Source organism: Pseudonaja textilis, chromosome 4 (genome assembly GCF_049901715.1).
Source record: "Pseudonaja textilis isolate UNSWEBS1 chromosome 4, rPseTex1.2, whole genome shotgun sequence".
In the NCBI taxonomy this organism is placed as follows: domain Eukaryota; kingdom Metazoa; phylum Chordata; class Lepidosauria; order Squamata; family Elapidae; genus Pseudonaja; species Pseudonaja textilis.
The window spans coordinates 67,974,846-67,994,335 of NC_141993.1; the positions used below are offsets into that span (position 1 = coordinate 67,974,846).

The 19,490-nt window shown below is 38.0% G+C and overlaps 2 protein-coding genes across 10 annotated transcripts in view; one reads left to right on the plus strand and one right to left on the minus strand.

Moving 5' to 3' along the window:
- Positions 1–7,013, plus strand: part of SELENOT (selenoprotein T) — a 39,687-nt gene extending 32,674 nt beyond the window's left edge. For 4 of the 8 annotated variants that reach the window (XR_015743589.1, XR_015743592.1, XR_015743593.1 and 1 more), the window contains one exon: positions 6,180–7,013. The gene's annotated coding sequence lies outside the window, so the exon portion shown is untranslated. Of the gene's footprint in view, positions 1–122; positions 306–6,179 lie in introns of all 8 variants that reach the window. The other 4 variants (XR_015743590.1, XR_015743594.1, XR_015743591.1 and 1 more) reach the window with 3 other exon arrangements.
- The window catches only part of ERICH6 (glutamate rich 6), a 28,405-nt gene extending 12,121 nt beyond the window's left edge, over positions 1–16,284 (minus strand). Inside the window, exons 1-8 of one of the 2 annotated variants that reach the window (XM_087933311.1) lie at positions 16,130–16,284; positions 13,170–13,224; positions 8,864–8,991; positions 6,514–6,574; positions 5,519–5,625; positions 3,048–3,086; positions 1,474–1,532; positions 1,166–1,282 (exon numbers count right to left, since the gene is read on the minus strand). In XM_087933311.1, the coding sequence (XP_087789437.1) occupies positions 1,166–1,282; positions 1,474–1,532; positions 3,048–3,086; positions 5,519–5,625; positions 6,514–6,574; positions 8,864–8,991; positions 13,170–13,224; positions 16,130–16,187 (624 nt within the window). In that variant the 5' untranslated portion in view covers positions 16,188–16,284. Of the gene's footprint in view, positions 1–1,165; positions 1,283–1,473; positions 1,533–3,047; positions 3,099–5,518; positions 5,626–6,513; positions 6,575–8,863; positions 8,992–13,169; positions 13,225–16,129 lie in introns of both variants that reach the window. The other variant, XM_087933310.1, reaches the window with a different exon arrangement.
- Between the last annotated feature and the right edge of the window lie 3,206 nt (positions 16,285–19,490).

Below are 19,490 nucleotides of genomic sequence, written 5' to 3' on the forward strand. Positions count from 1 at the left end.
GGATAACAAGCAAAGCAGTGAAAGGGAATACGATTCTCCTCAATCCCATATTCTAAGAATGAATTTGCCAATATTATCCAAAACACACATCTCTTCTATCTCATTTTGTTTGTGTATCTTAGGGCAGTGGTTGCCAATCAGTGGGCCAGGGACTACTGGCGGTCCACGAGAAAATTTTGGTGGTCCGCAGAGAAATGTCACCCCCAGAGCAATTAATCCAGGCTGCGTGGGACCACAAGGCTGTGCCGCCCACATAACCCATGGGAACACAAGGCTTGCATCACTTGCAGTGTAAACAACACGAGGTAGTGAGGGGAGGGGGGAAACGGGGGAGGGGGGGAAACTTGTCCCACTCACCCCGCACCCCTCTCCTGGCCACCGGGCTGCTTCTTTGTTCTGCTTTTCGCTGCATGCAAGGAAAGCAGCAAAAGTCTTTCTTTCTCTCCCCCAAACTCTGCCAGAGTTTGCTCCAAGAGGCTGTGCCAGCACAGTAAGTCTCACAAAGACTCATTTCTGGTGGAGTTTGGGGGAGAGAAAGAAAGACTTCTGCTGCTTTCCTTGAATGAAGCCAAAAGTCTCTCTCTTTCCCCAAGAACAGAGCTGGAGACGGTATCCTGCAATCCCAAATAAAGAATGATCAATTGGTAGGAAAATGGGGTGGGGAATTTTCCTGCAGACTTTTTGGGGGATTTTCCCAGGGTCTCTGGTCTGTAGGATTTAAAATTATGAGTTTGGTGATCCCTGAAGTCCAATAGGTTGGCAACCCCTGTCTTAGGGTAGTTACTTAAGCTAGTCTAAAATCTTAAATATAATGTAGTCTTATGGAGATGTCAGACTGGTATAACTATTTCTTTCTTCAGAAAACATAAAGTTTAATCCTCCAAGGTAAACTGAACATAGGATATATTTGAATGATTCTTTCCTCAGCAGAAATATCTATGGGAAACTGGAACTTTGAGCAGAATACCAGTGAAAATGGAAGAAAAAGTTAGTCTCCTTAAAATCTCTCCTAACCCCCTGCTTCATCCTCCTTCTCCAAAGTGCTCTTCCCTATCCAGGAGGAAAGGGAAATGATAAAACACGTTGCCCATTTCAGTAAAGAATAAGAAGTTATAAATTTACAGTGCAAAGTAACGCATAGGAGATAGGTGGGTAGAGCCATTACCTCAATGTGAATATCTGCTCTTGATGACTCTGGTCTATAAGCTAGAATAGTAGGTGGGCCAACACTGGAAATTGTCTGCAGAGATTCTTGAAACAGTTTTAAGAAGTCTTCTCTAAACTTTAAAAAAGAGAAAAAAAAATCATCACAAACCTCAAACCACTTGTCCAGAGTATTTCTGCAGCACCACTGCACAATAAATCACCTCCATTTTTATTTAACTGTGAGAGACTGGAATAGGAAAGGAGATAGGTAAACTAAAATGAAAATAGGTTCCAATAAATTGTATAGAGACCACTTATGATCAATACCTCTGTGTCGCATAAAATTTCTAAGCAGCTGAGATCTTGGGACACAACATCATAGAAATCTAGGGATCAATAAACAATTAGTTAGGAAAGGATATGTTCTCCTTTATGAACTGAATCTTAAAGTAATATATATATGGTTCTCATTTAACTTGGATACTTAAAAACTGAACTCAGGCAACACATTGTATTATATCCAAATTAACAAAACACCATGACTGTTAATATAGTAGACTTTCCCTGCCAAATCATATTATTACATCATGTGATGGTCTGGTTGGCCTAACGTTAATTCAATATCTAGAATTCCACAGCATGCTGAACCACAAATTTCTCAATCAGATTAGCATGTGGTATATATTCAGCCAGTGGAATTCTAAAAAACAAAACAAACCTAACTGTAAATATGATTCTTAGATTCCCAGCAGTCTTCCTTCAAATTGGTGCTCACTGGACATGCAGAGATTAGCACTCTCAGCATTGTAGGGCTAGTACATTTGGGGCAGCAGTCTGGGTAGAATTAGGCTGGAGGAAAACTACCACATTTTAAGGAGAGCGGGATCGTTCTGTTTCTAGAATATTATAAAAATAGCGCATATAATTCATAGAATATACAGCTAGTTCTCATTTTGCAACCACCTCAGATTGCAATGTTCAGTTACAACAGAGATGAAAAAGGAATTTTCAATCAATGCCCACATTTACCATATTCACGATGATTGTCAGTCGTATGTTTACCATTACAAGCAGTTAATACTATTGTTCAATTCCTCACCTGTTTTTTCCTCTCCTCCCTACCTTGCAGAGCAGAGAGGTACCTTTTCCTGACCACCTTTTCCCATAGTGTCCATGTTTGTAAGAAGTGTTAAAGAGCAAGTTAATAAACTCAGCTAATTAAGGTAACCTTAATTAGTTGATTAGAGACTGCTGCAGACACTGACAGGAACCTAGTCCATTTCACACTGAAGGGCTTTCTTTTGCCTCTGAAGCTGCTAAGGCAAACCGCCAGTGCTACTGCATTGCTTTCAATGTGTATTCCTGTTATGTGCCTATTCTCTTGTAATTTAGGAAAGCTAAAGTAAAATCATGAGCACAGTCATGTGATTTTCGCTCAGCAACTGCCCTGCTTAATGACACTCATCAGAATCAACTGTGGTCAGTAAATGAAGAATAGCTGCAGACCAATCATATCTCATAGCTTTAGGTTCAATCAGAATGACTGTCCTCTCTAAAAGTTACATTTCCATAATGAATTGGCAAAAGCGATATGCTGAAATAGAAGCCAAAACTTAAAAGAGAGCCATATATAGACATTACAGCGCTAAAAAAAATTGCAGCAAAGCCTTTATACAATGAAAAAACAGAGAATCTACCAGCAATGATCAAAATGCCTCTGCTTTCAATGGAAATTAAAACTAAGATGTCTTTAGCAGCTTAGTGACTAAAGAGCAATAATATACCAAATGTACAGTCAGTCTGATAGCTCACTGATACCAGTAAGAATCTGTGGATTCAAAAAGTATAGAAATACAAATTATTCTCAAAATGAATAATAGATGTTTTGGGGAGACACTTACCAGTCTTGGGAGGAACCTCTTCTTGTTGCTCCTTTGGAGCTGAAAAGGGAGCTGAAAAGGGATAAAAAGCAGCCCAATTCTATCAACATTCTTTTTTTCTTTTGAAAAAGATCAAAAATAGGTTGCATAGAAAATGAACAAAGGCAGCAACTGGGCAGAAAATAAATGTCCAAACAGGCCACTCTGAACAATGTAGCAGAGGTGGCATTCAGTAGGTTCTGACCAGTTCTGGAGAACCCGTAGCGGAAATTTTAAGTAATTTGGAGAACCGGCAAATGCCACCTCTGACTAGAGTTTTTACGGAGTCTTTCCCCTGCCATGCCCACCAAGCCATGCCCACAGAACCGGTAGTAAAAGAATTTGAATCCCACTACTGCAATGTAGGCTCCTTTGCTTCCATGCAGAGTTTTCCAAACAAAAAAATTAAAATTGCACAGCAATATGAGATTACAATTTGCAGACACAGCATTCACTGCCAACAAAGGTTTTAAACTACAGATCACAGCCCCAAAAACTATGTGTAACTATGGGTTATTCATAAGACCCCTTCCAAAGATGACAATGAGCTGTAAATAAGAGTTAGCATGTATATACACATACACACACACAATACATACACATACATGCTAACTCATTTTACTTCATCATTCACATTAAATTAAACCGCATCCACCTATGTTTTTGTCACCACCTTACCGATGTCATCTTTCAGCCTGACAAGGAACAGCACACTTTTGGTTTCTGTGTATTTTCCTTTAAAATATATAGAGAGTAGGAAAAATATCCTCAAAACTTAAACTCTGATATTCCTAATTCAGAAAATGCTACTCCAGCTTTCCACTTTAGCTTTTAGAGGACTACAGAATTCAAACAGAAGATGAAGCCAGAAAGAAAACATTAAAAAAAAAAGTGTGAAATGAAAACTGTATATATTTAAATACTCTTTCCAAATATTACCACTGTTAGAACTGGATGACACCTGGTAGCAAGCAGTGCAGCAGAATTTGGTACCAAATTAATCAAGAGGATTCTAGACCAGTATTTTTAAATTTGGTAACCGCATGCTATCTGAACTTCAGCTCCCATGCCCGCTGGGAAATCTGGGAATTGAAATGCACACAAAGTTGCCAAGTATGAAAAATAATGATCTAAACTATAATTTATAAAGGGAAAGCAAGATTGTCATGAGCATGGGCACTTGTTTTAAATTCTGTTAATGCATTCTTATCCAAAAGAAATAATAATAATAATAACAACAACAACAACAACAACAACAACAACAACAACTTTATTGTCATTGTACATATATACAGCAAAATTGATTTTGCTCCTGCTGGTGCTATCCATAACAAAAAAACAATACAAAAATAACAATACATAATAATAAATAAATAATATACATAAATAATATAGAAAATGGTCCCTATACAAGTAATTAGGGAGAAACCAGTCATATGTTTCCATGCATGCATGGAGTGATTGTAGTTGTATTTAGGAGTCAGCCCATGGATAAAAGCTGTTTTTACACCTGTTTGTCTGGCTGGCATACTTCTGTATCTAAAATAATGTTCTGTGTTTCAACCTCCCAATAAAGTTTAACAATTTAACAATTCACATTTGAAGCAATTTTTTTTTAAAAAAACAAAAGTGCAATTAGGATACCAAAACAATACCAGCACACAGTTTTGGGTAAGACCAGCCACAGCAACCAGATTCAATGCCAGAAGATCCTCCCAGAGAAAATTATTCTACAGGCAAGGTGCCACAATTCAGATTATTCTATGGCCTTTATTAAACTGAGCTCTACAAATTTTAATATAAAGGGCCCTTAGCAGTTGGACAAATTTGGGTGGAAGTAGGCTGTCCTTCTGAACTCTAGACGTTAAAGTTGTATATGGCTTTCTAGGAAAATAAATAGCAATTAGAACTAGAATGGTGGCAACCAGTGAAGTTATTTAAGCATTAGCAACGTATCTTCCATTCCTTTATCTTTGGATAACAGTCCAGCTCCCAAATTTTAGAGCAAAAGAACTTTGCAACAAGCTTGCCATGGTATATCCCCAAGCAACAAATGGTAGTGTCTAGGGATATTCAGACAATGAGAAAAATACTATGTCTTTCATAAATTTCCAAAACTTAAATATATAGTGTGATAAATTTCAGAATTAAACATTAGTGCTTAACAAGAGATCCTGGGCTCAAATTCATTTCCTGCCTAGGGTACACAACTAATTTTATTTTCATGAAGAACCATTAATGGTTGGTAAACCATATTCTTGTATGCCAAAGATTCCAGATTGAAATAGTATAATCTCTATAACAAAACACATTACATAGCAAATGCTGTGAAAAAGAACCCCAAAGCGCTTCCAGTTAAACAGATAAACAAGTAGCAGTTTTTCCTTCCTCAAGACAATGAAAATATCTTCAATTATATATATTTCCAATATTACAATAAGCTCATTACTTACCCTTTCTCTCGTAGATGTGGTCATGAATCCAACTTGCATCTGTCTGCATTGAGACAGATATTTCTAAGGGTTTTTGAGGCATATCAGCAATGGTGTCCAATATTTCCCTTTTAGCAGACACAAGATATCATGCAATCAAATTATCTTCAAATAAACTCCAATGTACCATGTCCCAAAATTATATTTGTTGCCCACTGCTTTTAAACAATATATACGGAAGGAATTTACCAACAGATAAGGCAGCATTTTATGTGAAAATCCAGTATAATTAGCTGGCTAAAATAGAAACTTTCTTATTCTGAGAGGTATTTCTCTGATCACAATTAATCTTATTTGTAATTGAACTCTTCCAAGAAAAGTTGATAAATATATCAAGGAACAGTCAAGATAAAGAAATACATCAATCATGAAAAGTTAATTCAGAGCACAAAATTGTAGCCATAGCAAAGTTTAAAAGATAAAAAAAAAATCAGCTAGAATGTACTTCCCTCAGTCTGAAAATAATGACACTCACAGAAACCACAATGATACCACATGCACAATTATATCATTCGAGAAATGCCGCCATTATCTACTGAAGTCTGACTCAAGTATATATGTTGTGGAATTTGAGGCACAGGGTCAACCTGCTAATGTTGTATTTTATTCTCCTGTCCCCCAGCAGGTGCCCATGTGTATACATCATTAAACCTACACAATGTAGTCCAGCCTTTCACAAACTACCTGGAGCCTTACAGATACCTTGGATTCCTACAAATTTTGGAATTATAAACTAATGCACATGTCAGCTGCCTGGATGAAAAAGAGACTTCTATAATTATACTCATTGTTTAAAGCACAATTTAGAAGGAACGTAAGTTATTTCCAACTTTTTCCAATCATCATTTGGAAAAGAGGAATGTACAGACAGCGACATCATTAAAGTGTGGAATATTGTTACTTAATAGCGACATGATTAACTTTCTTTTGGACAGCTACTCGTCTTAAATACTTACCTGCTGATTTCAGTTTCTCTCCGAACTCCTCCTAATATCCTTGGAAAACTCTTAGTTGTTCCTGTTCATAAAACAATTGCATCATTCACATGGAAACCAAATTTTGTTCTGTACTGGCTATGAAGAGTTTAAATATAAATATGTTCCTATAGGCCATTTATGTGAGATAGCTTTGATGGCTTCTAGCCCATCTCTATGTCTTGAATATCTTGTGACCCCACCCAGCCTTTCTGTCTTGGCAGAAAAGTGGACTAAATATCTGAAGATGGTCAACAGATGATCTCTGGCTCAGACTCCAAACTTTTAGGAGGTCAGCAGATGTGGCAATGAACTTGGAAGGGTTATGTCTGAGATTTTCAGACAATGCTTTGGTCTAAGGAGTTCAGCTTGTTTCTATGGGAATTAAGTGGGAATGGGACAAGAATAGTAACAGCTGTTCTTGGAGGCAGCTAGTAATATTCCATCCTTAATATCCTCACTGCAAAACAAACAAACAAACATGGCCCCAAATCACAGAACCAATGTTTGATCAGTTTGCTGCTGAATTTCATTTGTTGTTTGTTTGATGCTGTATGATATCCAGTGCCTTTTAGGGTTAGGATGAGGTGTAAATCCTGTAAAATCAATCAGTAATAGAATTAAACCGAGATATTTTGGGCGTGGTTTGCTCTCAGGCTTGTTTCAATTTAGTTTCTGAATGTTTCGTTACCAGACTAGATTTACATCATCAGAAGGATTTTCTTGTCGTATTCCTCTTTAACTAGGACAGGAGTGTCAAACTCATGTCATCACATGATGTATTGTGACTTTTTCCCCCTTCTCTAAGCCAGGCGTGGGAGTGGCCAGCATGTGATGCGTCTGGCCCGCAGGTCGTGAGCCCTCAACTAGGACGAGAAAATCCTGCTACTGATGTTACCAAGTTTGGTAATGAAATGTTCAGAAACTAAATGGAAACAAGCTTGACGAGAAAACCACTGCCAAAATCTAAAACCCAAGCTACAAGTATTTTCCTTTATTTCAAACTGAGATATTTTCATGGTAAACTATGAATCAAGAAAATTATCATTAAAATCTACCATCTGCTGTCAGCTTATGAGGCAACTCTTCATCTGCAACACTCAGGATAACAACTTACGTAATAGTTCTGTCGTATTGAAATAGTATGTATAATTCATGTTAAGTCTTTAAAACATTATAACATGTTTACTATTATTGTAGCTGATTTGGATCAAGATTGAGACCAAGAGATTAAATATGACTAATTCCATTGATTTTGAAAAAATACTATGCCAAGTGTAATAGCATCTAGAACCAAACTGTGCTCCTGTTGTTTTAATGAAATCTATCCTCCCTCTTCCTTTTCAGATACTTCAAATGGAATCAGATTTGATTCCACTGTTTATTATAACTGACTTCCCTTCCATCCTGTAAGACAAATAGGCTCTGTCAAAAATTGTTGCAAGCGTTGTTTTGAACGAAGAACTTGATTGCACATAGAATTTAGTCTGCATCCATACAAACAGAAAATGGAGAAATGTATTCTAACATACTGTAACTCTGCTAAATTTCATTTTAATGCCATCATTTTGGTACTCATTTGGCTAAGAGATTAGTCAAGTTATACTTTTTCTTTATATACTGCCAAGTTAATATGAGAATCCAGCATCAATAAGGAAAGTTATTACATTGGTGGTGGTGTTTAAAATGCAGTATCACAGGCTAATTCTGCCCACTACCAATAGTTTGATCCTGACTGGCTCAAGGTTGATCCATCCTTTCATCCTTTTGAGTTCTGTACAATAATATTGTTGGGAACAATATGCTGACTCTGTAAACCACTTAGAATGCTGTGAAGCACTATGAAGCAGTATGTAAGTCTAGGTGCTAGTGCTATTACTATTGTAGCTCTTTCTAAGGTCAACATTAATTTAATTCTGTGATACAGATATATTTTATTTGGATTTCTGCCACATTGTCTAAAATTTCTTGCATTATGTAGGAACGAGTGCAACTGCTGAAGGTCTTATACTGCACAAATTAACATAATAATGTAGGGCAAATTTCTATAAACACTATAGCCAGCAATGTGATGACTACCTAATTTTGGAACCTATAACTGATGATCTTTCTGAAGGTTCAAATGCATTGGGATTGGAGCACTTTGGTAATGCTGGTTGAAAATTCTGGAAACTATAATCCCACAACATCTGGAGAGCATTAGATTGGAGTAGAAAAATTCATGCAATTGCACTTAAGAAGTTTCTTTATGACCAGTGTGGTGGCTTTGAAATTCCTTACTCTCTGCCTTCTTAACTTATAGAACATCTATAAGGAAATTAAGACAGAGTACCTGTGCTTGAGGTTGATTTCTCTGAGGTACTTGGGGAAGACAACTTCATTTTTCTCTCTGAAGAAGCTCTATCTGATTTCATATCTGGACTACCACTAATTTCTTCTGCTTTGATTTCTTTAGAAGACCTAGAAGAAACAGAATGATAATATATGAATTATTGAAGGCAAAATAAGCAACTGATTACTCCAGGAACCAAGATATTGTTAAATCAGCAACTGTGCATTTTCCACCATATTGACTCTAATATATAAACAAAGTTGAAAACTTCCAGCCAAGAATGAGGGAAGCTAGAACTAATATTTTAATTACTATTTATGAATTGGTGTATGGATCTGGTAGAAGAATGATTTGTAAGGGCAGACTGAGTATTGGGTAAATTATTTTATCTATTAGTGCCATTCATTTTTCTTACATTTGTAATTTCTTTTGCTTACTAGTTCACACCCTTTTGCTGTACTTACTTTTGGGGCATGCCTAAACTGTATGTAGTTTCATAGAAATCCTGATGTAGATCTATTGGCTTCAGAAGATTTTATTGCATCTAATAGAACTGGAGAGAAATGGAAACCACTGGCAATCATAGGTTCCTGTTCCTAAAATTTCTTAATTTTATTCAAATTTTATTCAAATTCAAATAATTTAAAATGTCCCACCTGTCTAGGGATCAAGAACCATTGTTTTCATGGATAAATAATAAAAATAACAATATATTACACAAGACAAAAATTATTGCTTCTGCATGCTAATATAGGATTATTCATTAAATAACTGTATGAAGTTATAACGGCCCTGAAAAAAATGACATGGTCATTTTTCACACTTAATGACTGTGCAGCATCCCATAGTCATGTGATCAAAATTTGGATGGTTGGCAACTGATTTTTATTTATGATGATTGCTGTGTCCTCCGGACATGTGATCACCTTTTATGATCTTCTGGTGAGCAAAGTCAATGGGGGAGCCAGATTGACTTAACACCTGTGTTACTGACTTAATGACTGCAGTGATTCACTGAACAACTGTAGCAAGAAAGGTCGTAAAATGGGGTAACATTCGCTTAACATTCGCCTTATTTAACAACAGAAAGTTTGGGCTCAAAATAGCTGTGATCATAAGTTGAGGACTACCTGTACTCCTACCAAAACTAATTTGATCTTAATACAATGATAGAGTAATCTGCCTAGGTTCTGATGTTACAAAGAGTTCCCAATTTCTCTATTGACCGGAAGGGGAAGACCAACCTATGCCAAACGCTCCCTCCCTCTCTCTCTCTCCCCCCCTCCCTCCTTCTCTCTCTCTCTCTCTCTGTGTGTGTGTGTGTATACACATACATACAAAATATATATAAAAAGTATATATATTTACATACATACATATATATATATATATGTATGTGTATATATATATATTTTCTTAAGTTTTCGCGGGTACTTACATGTATGGCATTCAGCTTTGTTCGGGTATTTTCCCATGTCATTGTAGTTGTGCTTTTAAAGTTGTAGCAACGTTTCGGCAGAATTTCATCTGCCATCATCAGGCTTCTGTGTAATGTTCATCTGTGAGTCCGGCTTTTATAGTGGTTTCAGATTTAAATTTGGGGCAGCCTATTGCTGTGCCAGAATGGTTTTTTCTTCACCTTGATTGGTTGGGAGTCTTGGTCTGTGTTTATTGGTCTTGGAGTTTGCTGTGTTCTGCTTGATTGGTGTTTCTAATATGTCCTGTCTGTTTTTTGGCTCTTTTTGTCTCTTGATTGGCTGGCAACATTGTGTTACTTTATTGGAGGCCTTTAGTGCAGCTTGGCTCCGGGTAAATGGATGGCTATCATTAGTTAGGAAGCTAGGTTTCATCTGGGTGCCTGGTTGGGGTGTGTTTGAGCTGGAGGTATCAGGGGGCAGTAATTAGTGTTTTAGCCACGGAGTTTATCTGTGCTGGGTGGTGGTGGGATTGGGCATTGAGGTAGCGGTTAGTGTGTGTTTTCTTCTGGTATACGTTGTGTCCTAGTGTGCCATCTGATTTTTTGTAGATTAGTACATCTAGGAATGGTAGTTGTTTGTTTGTTTCTGTTTCCATGGTGAACTTGATTTTGGGGTGTGTTTCCTAACACACCTAAACAGCACACACCCCAAAATCAAGTTACTAATTACTAGAACCAAACGCCTGGCAGACAAGACACATATTAAGACTGAACTATGCACCCTGACTAAGGTACTGACAGCCAAAGGCTTCCACAAAAGCAAAATCACCGGCTTGATCCACAAAAACACACTGAGACATAATAGAGACCCAGAAGATGAACAGACCTATGGAACAGCTGTCCTGCCCTACATAAGAGGTACTACGGACAAAATTAGTAAGATACTGCACAGACATCACATCAAGACTGCCTTCAAAACAGACAGAAAAATAGCAGCCATCCTTAGAAACCGCAAAGATAAAATTGACCTGGAAAACCAAGGCATATACGAAGTCCCCTGTGCATCATGCCCGGCCATATACATTGGACAGACCAATAGAAGAATAAGTATCCACCTGGATGAACACAAAAATGCAGTCAAAAAGCTGCAACACACTTCCTCACTAGTCCAACACATGGAAGCCACAGGTCATAGCATCAACTTCAATGGCACCAAAACCCTAGCCACTATAGAAAACCCCAGCCACAGAATCATCAGAGAAGCCATAGAGATTGAAAAAAGACCAGAAAGCATGAATAGAAGAGATGACTCCACCAGACTGTCAATCATTTGGAAGCCTGCACTCACAAACAAAAAAATCTCCACGCCACAAGCCAGGCAAACACCTGGGCACAGACAGATGCCCCCTGATACCTCCAGCTCAAACACACCCCAACCAGGCACCCAGATGAAACCTAGCTTCCTAACTAATGATAGCCATCCATTTACCCGGAGCCAAGCTGCACTAAAGGCCTCCAATAAAGTAACACAATGTTGCCAGCCAATCAAGAGACAAAAAGAGCCAAAAAACAGACAGAACATATTAGAAACACCAATCAAGCAGAACACAGCAAACTCCAAGACCAATAAACACAGACCAAGACTCCCAACCAATCAAGGTGAAGAAAAAACCATTCTGGCACAGCAATAGGCTGCCCCAAATTTAAATCTGAAACCACTATAAAAGCCGGACTCACAGATGAACACTACACAGAAGCCTGATGATGGCAGATGAGATTCTGCCGAAAAATTGCTACAACTTTAAAAGCACAACTACAATGACATGGGAAAATACCCGAACAAAGCTGAATGCCATACATACATACATACATACATATTTATATATTTATTTATTTCATAGATTTTCACGGGTACAAGTATGTAGGTCTAGGTGTGTTCGGGTCTTTTCCCATGTAAGATTAACAGTATCTTGGCGATGTTTCAGCGAGGTCCCACTCGCCATCCTCAGGCTGGTGCTTTCAGCTTCGTGCCAGTGCAAGCAGTGTGTGATCGGAGCTGCTGTCTCTCTCTATATGTACTGGGGGGGCTGGTGTGCTAGGCTGGTTGGCTGCGCTGCTGCCTCTTGATTGGTTGATGGAGTTGATGTTGGTATAATGGGCTGTGTGATGGCCTTGTGAGTTTTGTTGTGGAGATATCCTGGATCTTGTGCTGTAATCTCCTGGGTTGTTTGTTTTGTAGTGATTTTTTTTCCATTAGCCTCCCGTGTTTTAACAGCTTGGGTAATGGGTTGTGTGATGGGCTTGCGAGTTCTTTTGTTGTGGTATTCTGGGTCCTGTGTTGTAATCTCCTGGGTCATTTGGCAGCAGCGCAGCCAACCAGCCCAGCATACCAGCCCCCCCGCACCAGTATTTATAGAGAGACCGCAGCTCTGATCACACTGCTTGCACTGGCACGAAGCTGAAAGCACCAGCCTGAGGATGGCGAGTGGGACCTCACCGAAACGTCACCAAGACACGGGAAAAGACCCGAACACACCTAGCCCTACATATAGATAGATAGATAGATAGATAATTCTGTGGGAATTCAAGTGGGACAGTTGTGTTTGCATCTAGCTGGCTACTTGCAGCTGTGAGATATTCCTATTAGTTTCCATAACACTACCCCCATTCATCTTGTTGCTTTAAATCTTCCAATTGCCACATCTTCGGCAACTAATACCATAAGTTATTGGTGTGAAGCACAGAGAAATTACTTTCTGACTTTTAGCCTAAATTTATTATCAATGAATTTTTATTGGATGGCTTTGAGAGGATATTCATTTTCTTAGTATACTTTGCAATACTTTGATGAACTACAGAAAAAGAAAACAATTTTTACCATTTACTTACTTATCAGAATTATCAGCTTCAGAAGATGAACTTTCTTTTCCAGTATCTTTGCTATCTGGTAAATACAGACACTTATTATAAATATATGCATGAATTTACCAGGTTTTGAATTTAAACTTTAAAGTAATGCTAAATATAATCCTCATTCCAGCTAGAGAAAACCATAGGTGAAAGTTAAGAACATTTATTTGATAAAATAAAAATTTGACCTTTCTTTAAAAGATCAAAAGGTAAATGGTTCTTTCCCCATCCACTGTTTTCATAACTCTAAATGATAGATAAGGCTGAAAAATTGACCCAAACTCATCCAGCAAGTTTCATGATTCATGATTTGATTCTGGATATCCCCAGTCTTAGTTCAACTTCATCTATTTCCAAGGAAATCTCTGTGGGATCAGTTACTGCTTTGACTGAGACTTAAAATGGGACTTAAAAATCATGACACATCACATGGATTTGGGCCAAACAATTTTCTTTCACAAACTATAAAGTTACTAAAGGAATTATTCCATTAGTCACTCTCTCTTAGATCACCTTACCTCACAGGGTTGTTGTTATGGGGAAAATAAAAGAAAAAAGGAGTATTAAGTATGTTCACTGCCTTCAGTTATTTATAAAAATAATAAAGACAAGGAGAAAAAAAAAGTTTAAACTCTGTAGATGTTAACGTTAAAAAGCAGCATTTCATAAATTGATTCAACTCCTACCCTCAAAACGACGCTATAGAGCACTGCACATCAGAATAACTAGACACAATAACAGTTTTTCCCCGAACACCATTACTCTGCTAAACAAATAATTCCCCCAACAATGTCAAAGTATTTACTAAGCCTGTATTACTATTCATCTTCTCATCGTTCCTATCACCCATCTTCTCCGACTTATGACTATATGACTATAACATTGTTGCTTGTATCCTTATGATTTATATTGATTGTTTCCTAGTATGATTTGATTGCTTATTTGTACCCTATGACTATCATTAAGTGTTGTACCTTATGATTCTTGATGAATGTATCTTTTCTGTTTATGTGCACTGAGAGCATTTGCACCAAAGACAAATTCCTGTGTATCCAATCACATTTGGCCAATAAAGAAATCTATCTATCTATCTATCTATCTATCTATCTATCTATCTATCTATCTATCTATCTACCTACCTACCTACCTACCTACCTACCTACCTACCTACCTACCTTTAATTTATGCAAGTCTCCCAATGTTCTGCTATTTAAATAAAGAATTTGGAGGGAATTTTCCAAGGATGAAGCATTATCACTCAATCTACCATTTTTACAATAACAAAATTGGAATAGGAATGTGTGGCATATGCACAAATATGGGCTGCTTTTTTTAAAAAAATATAAGCATCTGCTCATCCTATGTTCCTTCCTTTAAAAATCAAATGTAACTTAGACAACATTTAAGTTACTCCACACATGCCACATAGTTGATACATCATGAATAAACTATGTTGGGAAAAAAAATCTGAATTGTTTAGTGATTGCATTTAACTACAGAAACTATACTTTTACAGTAAGATACCACTGAGATCCATTAACCGCATTATGTATCTATGGATGCTGCATGTTGAACATAAAAATTAGGTTTTGAATCACATAAAGTAAAATTCAAATTGGTTTAAACCCACAGGATTAGACGATATAAATACAAGAGATAGGCTTCACATATGAGGTATATATCTTGCTGACAGAAATTATCTCATCTCCCATCCTAACCTCCTTTGAGTCAGGATAATGGAAGAATGAAATGTATGAGTGTGTCTATAGTTTTGACAGCAAAAATTTCTCAGCCATTCCCATGATAACACTGTAGAAGAAAAGCATAATCTTGGAAGTTTGCCTTGGGAAGATATAAAAAGGGAAGGAAATTACCAAGTCAGTGGTTCTGGGCTTGGACCAGGAAGCCATAGATTCAAATCTCCACTCAACCACAGTGCTTATTAGGTGACTGGATCCAGTTTCTTTGGGCCTTGATTTCACTAGTGAGCCAAAGTGCTTTCTGCCCAAATGTTTGCAGGAAACTAAACTAGGATGAAATTGGCTGAGTTGCTTGCTGATTCCTATTCTATCACTGTTACTTACTGTAATTTAAATCAGTGCAATTGCCTGATTCTTTTCTAGGTGTGGGGCAAGAAATCTTACAGATTTTATATATCTCTAAGCTATTCCTGAACAGCCTTGAGACTAAAAGAGTGAGGGAGAGAAACACTTAAAGATGATTTATGTTTCTTCTGCTCAACAGCTGCGGACAACATGAAACACCAACAAATAAGTGTTCCCAGATTATTTATAATGTTTTTATGTTGAAATGAGAGACATGTTCTGCACTGGAGAATATCTTCTGGTCCCGCTGTCCAGTTCTTTCCCCAACCTTTTTCATAGATGATACCAATCACACACATTGCTGTTCCACATCTACTCACCCTTCTAATTTTGAGGGCTCTGAAATTCTTACTCCCCAGAGTTGTTGCTGTGGGATTAAAATCAGAAGGCCCCAAGAACACCACTTTCAGTTCCCATTTTAAAAAAAAAGCAGGGACAAGCATGTAATATATAAACGACTAACTTCCTTTCATCACTTACAAAAAGATTGGTAAAGCTCGACCTAAGTTTGCACTTTAAAAAACGTTCAGAGGAAAGACGGTTATTCCGTGTGCGCTAAACCCCCACTAAGAAAACTCTCGTCTGCTGATGTGAGTTCGTTAGCCAACATAACAACACAACAGCTTTGGGAGACCGCTGGGCTTCTCTGCGCACGTGACACTAAACTCACGCGTGTTCCTTGCTTCTTGCGGTCTGCGCCCGAGTCCCTGAAGGGGGGCGCGCTGAAAACGTCTTTTTCCCGCTACTCCCCTCCCCTCCCCTTTTTTCAGTTGACTTCGTCGCGTGTTTCTCTAGGACACCCGATGGCACAGAGCATTAAGGCTCGACTAGCACCTGGATTATTGCCTCCATCTCGATTTTTCTCCGAGGTCCGAGAAAATCCTTCCATCATCCGCGCGCCAACTCTCTCTCTCTCTCTCTCACTGCATCTCAGACAGGCCCTTTAAAACGCCGAGCGCTGCTTGGAGAACCGCTGTTGTATGTGCATTGTGACGTGAAATGTTTTGCATTCTAGTCTCTCGGGAAACGGCGCAGCAGGACTCGACTCCCCTGGGACTTCAAGGGAAGGAGCTCAAGCGCTCCTTCTCACGGCTGGGCAGAAACTCCACCCGTACCTAGATGTTCATTCCGGGTGGCTTATTTTTGATGCTTGGGGTGTGGGTGTCTTGTATCCTCACCTCTCTTTGGGGTTAAACTCCTTTATCCCCGTTTGCCTGTTCACCGATAAGAAAGTTTTCAGGCTGGTTCTTTGTCGGGCGTGTTTGATCTGCACGTTTATTAGCAACGCTAGTAAATTATGACGCCACATGCAGCAAGTGTTCTGTCCTGTTGCCTCTGTTTTTTTTTTAAATACGTTTTCAGCAGGGGGCAGCATGTAGCAGACCTTAACTCATCTCGGAAAAAGAGCCAAGCAGATCTGGCGTGATTAGTAATTAAAGGCTACCCTAACGCTGTAGAGTGAATTGGAAAATTGCAGGGACTTGTCCATATAGTACACCAGAAACTGAATTTGAATAATTCTTTATCTTTAAAGAACTTGAATAGCAAGTGCATTAAATGGTGGATGTTGCAACATTGCAGCTTCAAGGGACACATGGGCAGTGGTTTCCGATTTGTTGGCAAATCAGCCTGTTTTCTGATATTAAGAGAGTGAGGAAACTTCAGTGCTGAGGGGCCTTTCCTATATGCTCCTTTTCTTCTAAAGAGAGAAGCTGTATGGGCCACATGGCCTGCTATGAATTTTCGAGAACCCATCTTTTCCACCCTAGTTTTCTTCAGGGGCTTTGGTGCTCCCAACTGTCAGATTTCTTCTTTGGCATTCATAGTATCTTGGGTCTACATCCCCCCTCCCCGAATTTCCATCCAGGGCCAGGATGGGCCAGGCCATCATGGGGGCTGAAGATCACGATCCACATTGAAGCAAAATTAATTCACTATTTGAACTTGTTTGTGTAGCGCTTCAGAGAATGTCAGAAGACAGGTCCTCTTTCCCTCAGGTGCAAAATTGTTTGTAATGGGCCTAAGTGGATATAATATTGTGCATGTTGTCTAGTAGAAGTAAGTGCGCATATTTAATATTAGTGGGTTACTTTTTTGCAAGAATGGACCAGCCCTAGTAAGCTTTTAATCCTGCAGTTTAGAATAAAAGGAAGTGTATGGATAGTCCTCAACATTTGGCTACAATTGGGACCAGAATTTTTATTGTTAAGCAAGGTAGTTAAATGAGTTATGCCTAATTTTATGACTTTTTGCCACAGTTAAGTGAATTAACTTTCAAGTGAATCATGTGGTCATTGAATGAATCTGGCTTTTCCCTACTGATTTTGATTTTTTATTTTAAGACTGAATCCATACATCTATTAATTCTTAAATCACGTTAAGACATAACTTGGTTGGTTTGGGCTTAAATATTTTGGCTTATTATATTTTATCAGCTTGGCTATTGTGACTTCTATTGTGACTTGGCTATTTACCCAACATGCAAACCAGAAGCAGGTGAATCATATTTATAGATTAGTGTGTTGTCTGAATATGTTTACATATTCTGGTATTAAAAATATTTTTTCACTTCCTTCATCATAAGCATTTAGCAGATTGACAAAATATGGTGTTTTTATACACAGAATGTGTATAAAATGTGTATAAAATGTGTGGAATTATTTTGATCCAATCCCAATCAAATTGTTTATTTTGGATACTGCCTGAGATGCATAAGATTGCAAAGTTTGAAAAAAAGGGTGAGATCAGACTGATGATTTGAAGCAGGATTGTGTGTTATGAGAATGTTCATTTCTATGAGCAAAGGCAGTATTCTATATGCACAAATGACATTGTATTATTGAGAACCATTATGTGATGATAGCAAACAAAGTACTGCATGGAAAATAAATAATATTAGTTGCATCAGTAAAAATGTAATACGGGTAATCCTTGACTTAAAACAGTTCATCTTGTGACCATTCAAAGTTACAAGGGCACTACACAAAGTGACTTATGACCGGTTTTTTACATTTACGACCATTGCAACATCTCCACGGTCATGTGATCAAAATTCAAACATTTGAGAACCGAGTCACATTTCTGATGTTTGCAGTGTTCCAGTGTGACCGTCTGACAAGCAATACCAATGGGAAAGCCAGATTCATTTAACAAACCATGTTACTCATTTAGCAACTGCATTGATTCACTTAACAACTGTGGCAAGAAAGTTCATAAAAAGGAGCAAAATTCACTTAATGTCTCACTTAACAGCAAAAAATTGGGGCTCAGTTGTGGTTGTAAATCAAGGACTACCTGTATAAATAAGGTCACATCACATTGACATTTAACTAGATTAGGAGTGCTGCAATCACCGCCTTTTTTAAAAACAGGATTTACAAAAAATGTTTTCATTTGTACGCATTCCATGCATTCCTACTAATGTTTTTAGTCACAATTATTCACTGTGGAAGCACTGTTGTGTGTGAAATCAATTCTTAACTAGATATGACAAAAGCACATATACCCATTTTTTTGTTATTTTTGCACTGGGTAGTTCCACTGATTATTATGAATCAACACGGGATGTTGATTCAGGCTATAAGGGAGAAGAGTACACAAAAAGTATTCTTTTTTGTCATCCTCTTCTCTTGCTCTAGTTATGTCCTGTACAGTTTTTCTCAAGCAGATGCTCTGTGCTACACCAGTAACCCCTGACATTATATGGAATGATTGCAAAATAATTTGCCACCGAGGCAAAGAAACCCAAGCTACCTACCCAGGGTTGATAGACAGTTAGTCAAACTAACATAGACATCTCTTCCTTCCCCAAGACTTTGAGTCTGTCAAAATCCAGTTTATCAGAGCTTATTTTGCCCAACTTCCCAGTTTACCTTTTTTGTTAGAGAACAATAGCTTTCCTAATTGTATTTAATTCAGCATTTGCTGAAAACTCCCTGTGAGCTCACTTCCTTTTAAAGGATAAATGTTGAACAAAGATAGGAAAACCAAATGGAATTCTGTCTGCTACCAGATAGCAAGCTGAGAAGTTAAATTTTAACTTCTTTCTTTGCTTAGAAAACTAAAGAAAAATAAATAGAAAGCAAACCATTCACTATCCAATTATATGCAAACTAAAGCTCAGGGTTAAGTAGTTCATGAGGTAAATGTTAATGGCAGGAAACAAAAAATTGGGGCATGTAGACAGGGTAAGGAT